Below are 16,444 nucleotides of genomic sequence, written 5' to 3' on the forward strand. Positions count from 1 at the left end.
TGAACATAATCAAACAGTAGATGTGCTGACTGCATGCTAACGTTAACTTATCCTCATAATACGGGAATCGAGGTTCAGCAACTTTATCTCAATATAGTACTTGTCTATTTAAATATAAACAGACTTATTTCACTTAGCATTCCTATTACAATAATGGGAGCCTAAAACTTAATTTCATCAGTGCAAGTTAATTGTAAAATCACTCCATGGATTAAAACGCGGCAGCGGCTATTTGCACTAAGTGACAATATTACCATTTTTCTTAGCGATATGCTATTTACACCATATAAAAGTAGCAGTTCTTTGCAGTAATACCCGATAAACACTATTAAACACTTGTTAGGCACTTTATTTCTACTTTTCAAATATTTTCTTAATTTCTATTGAAACTAAATGCCTTTCTATTGAAACTAAATGCCTTTCTGATCTGATATGTGACGGGAAAAGGAAGAAGAGCGAGTTCGGCAAAAGGCGGATTTGAACTTGGGTCGATCGAGTCAAATGCTACTTCCACATGCCATCCACCCTACGCCACAGCAGACGTCGAGTGGTCGTGTGTTTTTGCACAACCAGGCATTGGTGGGTGGAGTTAGTGTAAATAACATTTGCCAACAAGACAGGCTATTTACACTTAGTGCAAATAGACACTATTTATATTTATACTTGGTGTAAATAGACACTCAGTTAAAATGCTGCTCTCTGAATATCACCCCGTGTGTGTGTGTGTGTGTGTGTGTCTGTGTGTGTGTGTGTGTGTGTGTGTGGACATGTTTTTCTACACCGGTGGGGACTTAAACTTGAATGCACACAGACTCATGGGGACTCGTGTCACCGTGGGGACCTAAATTGAGGTCCCCATGGGTACAAAAGCTTATAAATCATACAGAATTAGTTTTTTTGAAAATGTAAAAATGCAGAATGTCTCCTGTGATGGGTAGGTTTAGGGATAGGGGCAGTGATAGGGGCAGTGTAAGGGGATAGAATATACAGTTTGTACAGTATAAAAACCATTACGTCTATGGAGAGTCCTCACAAAGATAGTGCACCAGACTGTGTGTGTGTGTGTGTGTGTTCTTTTTTCCCCCCTACAGAGCAAGGTTCATCTGTAGAAGATATTAGCCTTTATATAACTATATACAGAAATATTCCTTAAAAAAAAAAAAGGGATATGAGAAACTGTTAAACAGCAGAATTGATTTCTATTATGATGCATGCGAAGCAAATAGTACTCTTTTAATAGAGACATAGTGTCTACACTTTCCAGGGGAATCAACCGACAAATGGCTTATTATAAAGCGGTCTCTATATTAAGTAGGGATAGGTCAGCATTTTAACATTTATTTTGTGGCTATAATGCCGAAACAGTATTTAACATTTATCTTAGCCCATTAAACAGACACACGAGGACACATTTCACTCAATCCAACAAGTCACACTGCCAGAAGAAGTGGTATTTCTGTATGCTGGTTAAAGGTGCAGTGAGCAATTTCTGAGAAACGCTGTAAAAGTGGATTGCGGGAGGCCAAGTCAAGTCACCTTTATCTTTATAGCGTTTATACAATACAGATCGTTTCAAATGAGCTTTACAGTGACAACAGAAACAGTTCCACTCGACTGTAAAGCAGCTCTAAAAAGAAAATGGTATTAAATTAGTTCAATTCATCTATAAAGCGGTTCTGCATTTTGGGGGCGGAGCAATGAAGAGAGGGGCGTGTTTGATTGGGTTGATCTCAAATCTCAACAGTGTTTCTCAGTAATAGGCCTATGTCACGAAAAAATTTAAGACCGGAAGTACGTCTTTTAGTAGGGATACGGCTCTTCCGGTTAGCTTTTTACAATGGCGGAGTCCGATAGATACCGCTGGACCAAATCTCTCCGCAACCTGCCTGAAGTCACATATGACGATGTGGTTCGGATGGTAAATGAAAACTCTCAAGTGGAAAAGCGTGAAAGCCGAGTTATGGCTGTCTACGTCCTGACGCAGAGCAACCCGGTACACTACAACAACAGCGGCGGGCCGTTCGCCAGTAAGGTAAACGTTTCTATGGTAACAGCGAGTTGGACCAATCAGCAGATGTTGCTGCTACGCTTAGGATTGTGGGTAGTGTAGTTTTTTTTTCATAAGATCGCAGATAAAACATGTTTTTCTTAAAACAAGGTTGATTTCATACGAACTTATAGCTTCTACAGGAGCAAAAACCTTCGTTTCACAACCTCATAGCTCGTGGTCAGTCTACCTCGGATGGTTTAGACATTATGGCTGATAATCTAAATCCTTATCGAGAAATACTGTTGACCGGAAGTTCTGAATCCCTACTCCGGCGTTCCGGAAGCAGGAAGTGTGACATAGGCCTATCTCTTACTGCACCTTCAACTAGCTCCATGAGGTCGACTTTTGACAAGAACTTCTGCTTAAAGGTGTTTGAACTATGAAAAGCAAGATCTAAGTGGGTTAATGTAAGCAGTCAAATGACAGCATATTCGGCCTGTTCTAAATGCAATCATCTTTAGGGAGAAAAAAAAAAACGGGCAAAAGAGAAGCAGAGGTGATTCAGGAGACGGATAAATGAAGAGGCAAGTACAAACCTCAGCCTCCAGGTCCACATTATGTTTCAGCAGCAGTTTGAGGACGTCCACATGTCCATTTTGGCTGGCTGCCTGCATGGCGGTGTGTCCTGCGCACTGCCCGTTCACCTGGGAACAAAACGACACGTCTGATCACGTCGTGCAATATGCATCTTTGTGCCATTCTTTAAAAAGGTGCATGTGGGCTCATGTGTGTGAGTGTTTACATGAGAGTCTAATTGTGATCTGCATTGCGGTAAGCTAAACAAGTGTGCAAAGGCATGAATATTAATACTGGAGCCCCTGGTGTATTTGCAGGACATGTCTTGTCCTGCCGAGCATATCATTTGGCCAGTCACCCAAGCCAATCTGACTTCCCTACCCATCCCTCCCTCTGCTCAAAGCAATTACTCGAGTGAGGGGCGGTAGAGGACAGAGCCAGCCGTGGCACCAACATAAACCAAAAAAGGTGAGAGGAAAGATGGATGTACACTGCCTTTCAAAAGTTTTGGATCGGTATGATTTTTAATGTTTTTAAAAGAAGTCTCTTCTGCTCACCAAGGCTGCGTTTATTTGATTAAAAATACAAAAAAATTTAATGACAATTTAAAATAAATGTTTTCTATTTAAATATATTTTAAAATGTAATTTATTCCTGTGATCAAAGCTGAATTTTCAGCATCATTACCCCAGTCTTGAGCATCACATGATCCTTCAGAAATCATTCTAATATGCTGATTTTAGAATGCCTTTGACATGCCTTTGAATACTTTCAGCACGTTAGGCACTCGTTTAGTTTCAGGCTCATAGGAGCTCCCAAAAAGAGCAAAGGAAATCTCATACATATAAGAGCAGCCCTCATTCTTTGACGGTGCGTTTGATCTGATCTGCGAGATTTCAGTGAAAACTGAAGGTGCAGTGTTCAAAGAAAATGGCCCCACTACAAACGAGAAGCATGTTGCTCGCTCAAAAAAACGACGTGCTGCATAGGTTTCTTAATTCTGACTTGCACTTCTAAAATGTAAAAATCGCTACCTATTTGATCAAGTCGAATAGGGTCTTGTCACAAGGATCACTAAATATGGACTTTTCGTCTTTAACTCTTCTTGTAAATTCTATAATTTGCCAAGGTGTGTTAAACGGAAATGATATCGCATATCGACGCCACCCGAAATATTAAACAAACATGCAGGGGATGTGTAGAATCCATTCGAATTCTCTGGAAATCTGCTGAGCTTTTTGCGTGTGTGCAAACTCAGGCATAGTTATGACTAAATAGCAAATACAGTTAGGAAACCTGTGGAATATACAGTTGGGAAAAACAGAAAGCTAAAATGTACAGTCAAACCAAAAATTATTCAGACACCAGATATAATTTACTAGTGGGTGCAGGACACTATAGTTCATTTATGTAAGTGAGGATAGCAAAATAAACAGTGACATGTTATACCCAAAAATTCTTCATAAAGTGGACTACCAGTAAACTTTATACAAATTTGGGACCAAAAATGATTCCGACACTTTGATCTGACCATGTTTTGCTTGTGTTTTTTTCTTTAATTGCTCATGCAACCTTTTTACACCACAGACTGAACTAAATGAAGCATTGCTTGGTGATTGGTTGAGCTAAATTGGTGTTATCTATTTGTGTAGTTAAATTTAACAGCTGACATCTGTTCAATCTAATTCATTTGACAGTCTAACAGAAGGATGGCCAAAACTAGAGAAATATCAACTCTGAGTGTTCTTGTCATATTTCATTACCATTTTCTAAACTATAGCGAGTAAACTGTGATAATGTGAGAAACGTTGAAGGTGTCTGAATAAATTTAGTTTTGACTGTATATAAAAAAATCAGTTTGTGCGTGTGTTATGGTAGAACTCTTACATCTACATCAGGTCTCTTCAGGATGTCCTCTACTTTGGCCAGGTCTCCATTGGCGGCGGCCTTCACCAGCTCTTCATTAATGTCTCCAGACTCCTGAGTCTCAAAAAGTTTCTTGAGGAGCTGAGACAGGCGCTCTGAGGGCAGAGAAGGACTCTCTGTCAACACTGCTACAGTGTCATACACAGTACACGATGACTGATGGATTGAAGCCTGCTTGTGGTTGACTGAAGGCCGCTGAAATATAGAACGCTTTCATCCTCTGACAATTCAATTCATGTCACTATATATTGAAATTAGGGTTGCATGATACAGCAAAACCGTGATATGGCTAAGTACAATTATCCACCAAAAAAAAAGAAAGAAAAGCTTGATTGTTTAACTTTTGAAAATAAAGAAATGGGTATGAGCATTGTAATTTTACAGTTGGTCTATAAAAGTAAATCATTATTTTATTAAATACTCTATTTTACAGTAAAATTATTACAATGTTAATACATTTATGTAACATTTTAATATATTACTTTAATAATAAACAATACAAATCATAATTATTACTTTAAAATAGCCATATTGGGTCAAAAACTGGTAATGGCTTGTTATATAGTGTGTACATACATACATACATACATACATATAGTGTGTATATATATAGTGTGTATATGTATATATATGTATAACACTTTCCAGCAAGCCATTACCAGCCACATTTATCACGTATTTCTCAAATAGTTTAAACCAGTGTTTCCCAACCTTTTTTCAGTCAAGGCACCCTTTGAAAATTTTAAAAAATGTGTGGCACCCTACACTAGTGTTGTCACGATACTACTTTGATACTACCTTGATACTACCTTGAAATGTATCAATTTACAAAGAACTGCCGTATAGGCCTACTGTCATATAGATATTTTTAATATTATAAAAAAATGTTGTCCATCCATTTAAAGTCTAGGAAATCATTAATTTCTTCTGAAGAGATCACTTTACATGATGACATATTTAATTAAGGCTTTTATTCATATATAAACATTGCTCAATTACCATTGCAAATCTCACCTAAATGTTTGCTCACTCAGTGTATTTGTGTTTTTATATTGGGATAATTTTGTTATAATTGCACAAGATAGCTTGTTTTTAATATATTTTATGTAATAATTGACAACCGTTGACAACAGCACGGACATAACCGATGTGTTTATGTGAATACGCGGGAAGACGGACGTTGTGACAATGTTTTCGTGTGCATTTGACCGTTAGTGCAACAATGAAAAATAGGCAGCTTTATGTGGACGCACTGGGAATGAGGCACGGGAATAAAATCATGCGCAAGCGCAACCTCCGCAATTCAACCCCGAAAACTTATGATTTGCATTTTTATTATAAATTTGTGCGCATTATTTGTTGTTAGAGACTTTTTTTTTTTTTTTACACATTTTAACAATTTTTAAATGTTTGATGGGGTTTTTACACGGCACCCCTGCTCTCGCCAGAAGGCACCCGGTTGGGAAACGCTGGTTTAAACAACGTCTTCAGAATACATTTTATTTCTCAACCTTGTTTTTATTATTTTTATTTTCTATGTATGATTCAGGAGCTTGACAGGTAACTTTATAAAATGTAGTTTATCTATCTTCTCAGTTGTTGCAAAGATTAAATCAATTATCATAGTTTGATCAAATGTTTAATTTTCCAATAAAAGATAATACTTTTTACATGATTTTGTCACTTTTTTTTTCTCTCACTATTGAGCAGCCATAATTGAAATGTAATGATATCAAAAGATACCAGTAAAATACCCATGTGTACTACCACTCAGTTTGGACCACTACATTACAATTTTCCACTTTTTTTCCATCAATAATACTAGTAGTCATTAAATCTATGAAATAACACAAATGGTGTTCGTGGGAACAAGTGACCAAATTTTTTTTAAATATATATGCTCTCCAGTATATTTATTTATAAAATGTGTGTGTGTGTGTGTGTGTGTGTTACCTCCAGAAGCATTAGTAACAGCAGATCCAGAAGGAGCCACTTTAGTGACAGCGGCCGGATTGTACGTCCAGGACGTCCCGCACACCTCGACTTTCAGGTCACTGTCAGAGTAGATCTGCTGCACTCTGCCCACTTTCCCAAGAGTCTGCTCAGAAGAAAACACAGGTGTGAGTGTGTGACTGTCCTAAACGAGATTTACTGCTTTCAACACACTTTATTTTCCCTCAAAGCTCAGAAATGTCTGGAATGCTAGACAACTTTGTGTTCAAACTGTTCTTAACGCACGGGTACAAACGCCCCTCTGAGAGCAACATCCTAAGTACTGTGGAGGGAGAGAGAGAAATGTGGTGGTCGGAGGAGAAAAAAAAAATCAATAAAGTGTAAGGTCTGGCTTTTAAAATTGAGATTGGCTCATTTAAAAAGAGAATACCCAAAGGCTCCTTGGGTTTTGCAGGACCCATTTCTCATCTATATGGCTCATAACTGAAGCTATTGGAATTCTAAGCTTTGTCCATTGAGGACAACAAAAGGGAGGTGTTCCAAGAAATATAAAGCAAGCACGCAGGCCCAACGCCACTCACAGCATCTCATCAACTGCTTCAGGAGGCAGAGCTGCTTGAAACAGCCTGTAGATAAAATAAAACAACTGTGTTATTGCCAGTGGCTGCAATTTAATGCTCATCAGCCTCAGACTGGGTCTTTATGACAATGATGAGGTCTCATCATCGCCTGCCTTTACGGGTCATTATATTTGTGGGCAAAATAAAGACATTTTAAGATGCTTAGTAGTAGTAAACGTCTTTCTGAATTATGAACAACTGAATATGCTGTTCAGGTATTTTTGTGCAGACTTGAGTCAGATGTCTCAGTATGAAAAAAAGGTCATTAGGTTCATTAGAAAAATTCATTACTTTATATAAAAAAATAAAATAAAAAAAAGCTGTGGCCTAGTGCTTAGTGTCGCAATGGTGCCAATACGGGTGACACAGGTTTAAATCCAGCAACATTTCCTGATCCTGTTCATTTTTTGTCCTCTCTCTTATTATATAATAAAATGGCTCAAATATATCCATGTTCTCATAACTCAGCCAAGAAACAATGTCAAGTAATCTTTAAAGGGATAGTTCACCCAAAAACTAAAATTGTGTCATTTATTTACACACATGCTGTTCGAAACCTACATGACTTTCTTCTGCAGAATACAAAATAGACATTTTGAAAAATGTTCCATTGTATGGACAAAAAGTAATGAAATATATTTTGCGTTCCACAGAAGTCACACAGGCTTGAAATGACATGAGCGTGAGTAAATGATGACAGAACTGTAATTTCTGGGTGAGGATGAGGTAGGCGACGCTCACTGGCAGCATAGCTTCAGCCCACTCTCCGTGTCCTCTCTGGAGTAGTTTGATGCGGTCGATGTCGTAGCAGATCTGGACCAAGTCTCCCACCAGGAACTGAGAGCTGCCTCCCTCCGCCCCAGCCGCCACCTCTCCGCTGCGTACGACGTTCGCCTTGGTGAGCACCGCTGGGTTGAACGTCCACCTAGAACACACACAAGGGTCTGTGTTCATTACAACTCAAAGGAAATTCATGGATCCTCAACGACAGTAGATTCCACAAAGTAAGGAAACAATTAAATGGAAAACATAATCAATCTACTATTGTTATATGCGTTTTGCAGCAGCTGGGCATTAATCATAGAAAAGTCCATTGAGCAATGCAATGACAATAGTGAATCAGATTTATATTAGCTGAACTTCACAAAGTTCCTCAAAACTATAAAGAGACAGCTTCTTAGTGCTGGGCAACAATTAATCGCATCCAAAATAAAAGTTGGTGTTTACATAATATATGTGTGTGTACAGTGTAAAATTATTTTGTATATATAAATACACACATGCATGTACATATTTAAGAAGTATTTGCATGTATATACTGTATATATATATATATTTATACATAATTTATATTATATATGAATAATATATATTTTACATATTAATAAAAAAAAAAATCTTAAATGTATACATGCATGTGTGTGTATTTATATATACAAAATAATTATACACAGTACACACACATATATTATGTAAACACCAACTTTTATTTTGGATGCGATTAATCACGATTAATCGTTGACCTCAATCACGATTAATCGTTGACCTTAATCACGATTAATCGTTGACCTTAATCACGATTAATCGTTGATCGGCACTAAAATTTGTTTTAATATTGTTACACTGCTTATATTGAGATTTTTTTTGTTCAAAGAGCAGTTTCATGCTACTAAGAAGACTAATGTGAAGTGTTTCTTGTTATGTAATGTTATGTAAATCATCTAATTACTTATTACTATTTATTTATTACCAAGTATTTACTTGGATGTGTAGAATGTGTACATACAAATTTAAAATTGTAATGTATATTCTTATTAATCCACATTAATATTAATATGATTTGTCATAAATTTGAGGTTTGTGCCTGCCATGATGAAACAAAAGAAGAAGAAGAAAAGAAAACTGTGGTAATATATGGCCCATGATGATGTAAACAGTCTTTTCAGAGGTGCCGTGTGACTGACCGGTTTCCACTAGGATATTGAACGACTATGTCATGGTCTTCATCGATGCCGCACACAGTGCCTGTGGTGGTGAGGGTTTCAAACATGCCATCAGTCCAGCCTCCGTGACCGTGCTGCAGCGACTGAACGATCTCCAGGTCCAAATCAATGTTGACCAAGTCTCCGATCTGCAGGCCTCCAGGGTTCCTGTTTCCATTCTGTTCTCCTACAGAAGGTCACAGAGGAAAGAGAGAGATGGTCGAGAGAGCAATAGAACAGCTAGGGACATCTCATGGGACCAGTATTCATTATTCTATTGTGACCAACCATTTTTTTTTTTTAAATTAGAAAAGAAAATTCTGAAATGGCCTAGTCATGCTTAAGTACATCTACACTGCCATTCAAAAGTTTTAGATCAGTAAGATTGGTAACACTTTACTATAAGGTTCATTAGTTAACTACCTTAGTTAACATGAACTAAGAATGAACAACACTTCTACAGCATTTATTAATCTTAGTTAATATTCATTTCAACATTTACTAATACGTTATTAAAATCAAAGGTTGTATTTGTTAACATTAGTCAATGTGAACTAACATGAACAAACAATGAACAGATGTATTTTTATTAACTAACATTAACAAAGATTAATAAATACTGTAACAAATGTTTTGTTTATTGTTAGTTCATGTTAGTTAATACATTATGTTAACTAATAAACGTTATTGTAAAGTGTTACTGTTTTTTTTTATTTTTTTTTATAGAATGCTTTTGTAACATTATACAGTACCATCAAAAGTTTGGGGCGAGTAAGAATTATTTTTTTATTTTTTTTAAAGAAATTAGAGAAATTAGTGACACTTTACAATAAGATTTCATTTGTTAACATTAGTTGACGTATTATATAATGGGTAAATATAATAAATAATTGGTCTGAATCAGGCTGAATAACTTTCCTCTCTCCACCAATCCCGAATAAAAAAGGATTTGCAATTTTGCCAATTTTCCAGATTTCATTCATTCAATTTATAATATGAAATATTTTATATAAATACAAATGGAAGCATTACATATGCATCTACAAATATATCATACGTCACACCGTAACTCCAATATGCTTGACTCAAGTTTTGTATGCATGTGTCTGCATCACAGTGCGTTTCAAATGAATGCATTTTAGTAAAGTGAACTGAACTTCAACTGTGAACACTGCATAGGGACCCTGTGAATTGCACCACAGCTTAAGACTTTGAGCTATGAGGGACCATGTCTTAAGGTTTCAAGAGAAATTAATTTAAGTTCAACCACTTTTGTTTAGAGCCTTCTGTTACTGGCTTGGATAGCAAGGAGCCAATTATGGATTGGGGCCAAAAGAGCTTTTAAACTGGAATGTGTCACTGTAGCTATATGTGTGTGTTTGAAGATCTCAGCATCTAGTGCTGACACCTAGTGGAAGCATCTCATACAATACACTGCAATGGAGGACTTCACTCAAACATATTCATCTTAAATGTGCCTACAAGTATGATATATTTGTATAACATTAGACATCTTAAAGCTTACCCAACACCGGGCAGTGGTCTCTGTAAAAAGCGCCTCCTTTGGCATCTTGCACACATTTCAAATCAGACTAATAAAAAAAAAACAGAACAAGACAATTATGAGATTTGTTCAAACTGTTTTGTGTGCCTAACAAATTCCTAAAGTCTAAACAGTCTCAATGATACAGTAGTCTGTGCTTCATCCTCTTTATCCAAATCTAATTAATAATTCCAGTGGCAGATGGCTGCGCACACCCTACGGATATATAGCAATAACAGACAAAAGCCGTAGCCCGACTGCAAAGAGATTGGCTGAAATTCAGACGTCGCAGAAAGTCGAACAGCCAATGAATGGGTAGCCTCTCACTTCAATAACTGAGGCACGCTTTACGCAGGCCACTCCCATTGCTCTCTTTGCCTTTGGTCTTCATGTTGATTCGCGCTCTCTTGTGAAGAGACAGAAAGGGGACAGATTTCTTTTATCATGCAGATAGCTCACCCAGCTGCCCCTCACAATGCCTGCCCCGCACATGGCTCTTATAAAGAAGCCCAGCTTATGGGATGCTGGTCTGTGTGTGGTGCATTGTGTGCGCGGGGGGGGGTGGGTAGCAACACAAAGGCCAGTTAACTGCAGTCTTTTGTGTATGTGTATAGCGATGGGGGTGGCTCACCATGCCCTCGAATCCAACTCGGTAGAGGTTCTTGGCCCCGTTGTCCCAGAGGACGTAGGCTGCGCTGTGGGGGCTGGCAGCACTCCAGTCCTGGATCTCTGTCACCTGAAACAGAGGAGGATGGTAAAAAAAGAGCAAAGAGAAGAGGAAGTCATGCAGACGACAAGAAATTCAAAGAGTTACTAAATATCCCTCACTTCAGTCACATGACTAAAACAGTCTAAAGTCTGATTAATGCAACTAGCAAACACATTATTCAAGGGAAAAAAGGCTGAAGTATCAAGGATATCCCAAAATAGACATTGTGTGAAACTATGAAAATATACTATAAAAAAATAATTAAAAAAATGCCACTGAATGGTGATTATATGCTTATTTTAAGCAGCTTGTCTTTGACTTGACTTTAAAGTCGCAATGAAATGGAAGTAGCAACAGATTTTTTCTTCCGTATTGTGATGGGTATAGTATAGGGTGAGGACTTGGTTTGTTGATTGGATTTTGAGATGTGGCCGCCACGTGCAAAAGTGGAGGCAGATGAATGTGAGCTTGAGCGGCAATTTAAGCAGACTAAATGAGTGGAGAAGTCCTGCAGGAATGGTGAGAGAACATTTGTGCTTGGTACGTTTTTCGTCTTTAAACCATACTTGGTAGCCTGGAAATCCAGACCCAAATCTGAAAGATTAATGGTCTGGCATCGACTAATGAAACTCGGCCAGCTCGAGGGGCGGCACCAAGCATGCATTTGAAAATCTCACTGCACGCAACTGGATAACACTACGACCAATCACAGCAAGCCCATACGCTTAGCTACCAGCGGAGCTAACTGGTAGATTAGACTCTTGCCGTATCCGGTCGTCAAAACAGCAAAAACGTCCTTCTTGCAAAGGAACAATTCGAGCGCCGTCTTCTGTTCCTCTTTTAGATGAAAAGCCAAGTCCAACTCGTTCATTGTAGCGGCCAAAGCCGCTTCAAACAACTGGTGTTCATCCATAGCCATCTTGCAATGTTTACTAATGACTCCGACGTCACAGCGCTGTCGTCATCTGTTTAGCTCGCCTCTGGCCCGCCTATATCAGATAACCCGATGTGATTGGTGCAGCTCGGATACTAGGGCATATTTAATGAGCATCATTACTCGACGCCAGAGTAAACTCGCTGAGCAAATTCAATTTGTGCTCTCGCGAGAACTCTGGATTTCCAGGGTACATACTTGGGTCTTCAGCCGAAAAAGTATAAATCCTGTCTGGCTAGTGCGCTTGCCATTTTGTTTACTCATTAGGTCAGTAGACGGAGAGTAGATGGTCTTTTGTGGATGTTCGAACATTCGACCACATGAGCGTTTACACTACAAAAGCAATCCGGTCAAATGCGTTTTCGAATACCTCTGGAAGTGCTCAAAAGTTGACAAACTCAAAACGTTTTAGACCCCTTTTACACCTGTATTCAGCATCATTCACTTGTGACCAGGTTGAAGAAAATGCTCCTTAAAGGCCCACTGAAGTGCCTTGGAACGCGCAGCTTTGAATGATGCGCTGACGTAATTTCCACTGAAACAGGAAGCTAAGCCGGGACATATTGAATGGCTCCTCCCCTTTTCAAATAGCCAATAGCGTTTAGTTTACCTCACAGACTGCAAGTCGTACTTGACAGCACCATTGAAGCGAATCCGAGCGCTGATGATATGTTGGATTCAATAGTAGAGATGTGAATAAATTAACCAACGTACAGCATAAACGGCATAAAACTTGAGCGTTTGAGCAACCGAACACACATCTCCAATCCATATTGCTCCAACGGTCACTTTGGCCAGGTGGTGTTTATAACATAGGGGAAGCTTTAGATTCTAGAGAGCATTTGATTGGACAGAAAATCTGCTAAGAAGCCGAAGTCCGCGGTGATGTCATAAAAATCCATGATCCATTTTAGTGGAAGTGAGAGACTAAGTTTTGAATACTTATATCTCCTAAATGCAAATTTTGTCATTGTTTTGGAACACACCAGCTTATTACCTTAAGGCTAACATATTCATACTAAAAGCTACATTTTGATTTCAGGGGGGCTTTAATACAAGCTGTAAACAGGGCCTAAGATGATCCATAACACACATTTAGAAAATAGACTGAATTTCCATTTCATGCAGACTTTAAGCAGTGAGCTTAAAACAACAGCAACCCCAACTTGCCTCAAATGCCAGTTGTGTTTAATGATCCAGTGTCAAACATGCTAAGATTTCCTCCACAATAATGTACCATATGAAACTTCAGTCACAGAATCCAACAAATAAATACAGAAAACATTAGAATAGTCTGATTCGCAATTTGTCTTATGCAATTTGCAAGCCCTTCTTTACCATACAAAGCATTTCAACAGCTATGAGTTTGAAATATTATGTAATGGTAAAAAATCTAAAAATAACAAAAACACTAAACAAGCAGAGTTTCACCACCAGACATGCCATTCAGCGTGCCAATCGCAGTGACAGAAATGCTGCTCTAATTACAAATGGTGAAGTAGGCTTGAAGAAGGCTCTCGCTTTAAAGGAAGTGTGTTTGAGAGCACTCTTTAAATACATTTAACTGGAGTGGCCTGAAATATCTGATAATCCAAAGACCAAACAAATAGTTGACTTGCACAGTACTTTTTTTTAAAGTGTCATTACTCTTGGTGGAAAATATGCCATTAAAAATATCAATGTTGAACTTATGGGAAATATTACAGAGCAGCAAAAGGCGTTATGGTCCTAAAAAAAGTTAAGTACACTAAATGACACAAAAATGGTTTCCTACTGGGACAATGTGTACAAAGAAAAAAACAAAAAACAACCCTCCACAGGAATTGGTGAAGTCATGCAGTCTGACAGAAAAACCGTTAACAGCTGGTCCATGTGGTAGTTTTGTTGGACAGGAAATCCAAACCTTCGCCTTTCATTTATCGACATAAAACATGGCGTATCATTTGAAAAATGTCAGTAGCCTAACGTTAGCCATTTTAAAAAGGCTGCTTGCTCTAACATTAGTTAGCCTAGATAAAACAGCGCTATTATTAGGCGATATACATGAAAAATCTTCAATCGGAGGCAGCACTAGTACAAATAAATTTTAAAAAGTACTGTTCTCTAATTGGGCTTTGCAGGTTCGTCAATAAGCAAAAGGGAGCAATAGAGCACTAAATTATTACATTGAAAACTCTAAACGCGCCTAACACTAGAATACAACTAGGAAAGAGGTTACTGAAAAGACTTAAAGGGGTCCTGAATTGAGAAATCAAATTTTCCCTGATCTTTTGACATATAATAGGTCATGTGCAATAAAATATCCTGCAAGTTTCAGAAGTCAAAAACTTGCTCGCTAGTCGAAGAACAGCTTTTATTAAAGCCAAGCTTGTAAAACGATTCATTTTGGATTTTGTCACATTAAGTCATAGAGCGACAAAAGACTGCCTCAGCAGAAGATCAATGCCTATGTCAGTAACACACTGTTCGTTTGTTCGCTTCATTTTACTGCAGACTGGTTTTTAAACGAGAGTTTGACGCAGGCTTTTCAGAGAGACTGAAAAGAAAAGATGATGCAGTGCCAACAACATTGGATTTAACAGTAATGGCGCAACACACAAGTGCGATCAACAGTGGTTTTACTATTCACTGTCACTATTGCTTTGTCTGATACAGATTGTTTGATATGTATTGAGTATTTATACTGTAGCACCGCAGTTAAAACTGAATATTGTGATCGTTGTAATTTGCTGTTCATTCCTTTGCTTCGTCATTTACGGGGTTAATGCGTTGGATTTTCGGATACGGTAGAAAGCAATGTAGAGAATGCTGCTTTTGCTATTGTTTTGATCGAAGTCATTCGCTGAAATCCTGAATAAAAGCTTCAGTGAGCGACATCTGTTTTGTCATCAGTAAGACATTACAACATGTTTAATTTTATCATCTGGCATCCAAAACTACCTTGTAACCAATCACATCAACGTGTGATCTCTGAGCTGGTGTGAGTGAGTGGAGGCGGGGCTAATTTGCATATTCATAGAACCGCGTATACTAAATGAGGCAAGGGTGTAGAGTTACATTCATTTTAAGGCATGACATTTTTTTCAAAGAAAAAACATTTAAATATGTAATTTTGGTGATCAGAGAAGAGTTTTAAGGGATAACATGATTGACTACAGGGGGGCTTTAAAGCTAGTGTAGGCAATTTCGAAGTGGCTAGCAATTGCAATTTCGAAGTGGCTAGCTTTGAAAGCATAAGGTCCCACCCTCCCTTCAGAGTCTCCAAAGCCACACCTTCTTCAAAACACATTAAGAGTTCATCTTCAAAGCATTACGAGACAAGAGAAGGTGTTAAATTCCTAAAGGCATAAAAACATTACAATAATAATGAACGTAAACCACTTACAGAGCTCTGACATGGACACCTGACTGCTGCAGATTTTTCAGCGTTGATAGTGTTGACATAGAAACGCATAAATCCAAGTCTGAGGACATGAGCAGCTCACGGGTTGGCATCTCGGAATTACGGTTATGACATGGCGTGAACAGCATAATTGATGGTTTGGTTCATGAGGAACTGTAAAAGACCGCCTATGTTTGTTTTTGCCACTCTGTGGCTGTATGTCTACAACTCTGCATATATGAGTGTGCGGAGGTATGGAAATACATATGTTGACAGGCAGGTAGGACATCGTATCACTGCATTCAGACTGAATGCAATGACTGGACAACTTTTTTTTTTTTTGGTCCTGAGACTTCCATCGAAGATATATGTACGTTTTTATATTTAGACCACTTCTATTATTGATTGCTATCAGGATGTGAAGAGAAATTATTATAACAAAACGTGTTTATAAAACAAACTGCCTACCCTATCTTTAAACTTTATTTGCCACAAACAAGACTTACAAAGCATATGCAACACGCATAAATGTTTCATAGTGTTGGTAAATGTTTCAACTTTGTAACGAGATACATTTCAACATCGGGCATTTTCAAAACAATTCCACGCGTGCAATGGCAGGGACATTGATAATTATTTAATATGCAAAACTGTTACCCCATCATAGCAGTGGGCGTTTACTTCCAAGTCTTGAACGTGATGCCCATCAAAACGGAGTGTTAGAAAGAAAGGATCAAAAACAGGATAGAAAATAGCTTATTACCTCTAAATTAGGATGTTTTTTGTATAAAATCTTGATAACATCATAACTGGACCTCAGAGATCAATA

General features: G+C 38.0%; 1 protein-coding gene across 5 annotated transcripts in view; it reads right to left on the reverse strand.

Moving 5' to 3' along the window:
• The window catches only part of mib1 (MIB E3 ubiquitin protein ligase 1), a 74,178-nt gene that overhangs the window by 45,778 nt on the left and 11,956 nt on the right, over positions 1-16,444 (reverse strand). For all 5 annotated transcript variants that reach the window (XM_084120233.1, XM_084120235.1, XM_084120231.1 and 2 more), the window contains exons 4-10: positions 11,222-11,326; positions 10,573-10,639; positions 9,030-9,234; positions 7,807-7,990; positions 6,446-6,590; positions 4,454-4,587; positions 2,587-2,694 (exon numbers count right to left, since the gene is read on the reverse strand). In XM_084120233.1, the coding sequence (XP_083976359.1) occupies positions 2,587-2,694; positions 4,454-4,587; positions 6,446-6,590; positions 7,807-7,990; positions 9,030-9,234; positions 10,573-10,639; positions 11,222-11,326 (948 nt within the window). The remainder of the gene's footprint in view (positions 1-2,586; positions 2,695-4,453; positions 4,588-6,445; positions 6,591-7,806; positions 7,991-9,029; positions 9,235-10,572; positions 10,640-11,221; positions 11,327-16,444) is intronic.

The sequence above is a fragment of the Abramis brama genome (genome assembly GCF_963993115.1).
Source record: "Abramis brama genome assembly, chromosome: 7".
NCBI classification, from domain to species: Eukaryota; Metazoa; Chordata; class Actinopteri; order Cypriniformes; family Leuciscidae; genus Abramis; species Abramis brama.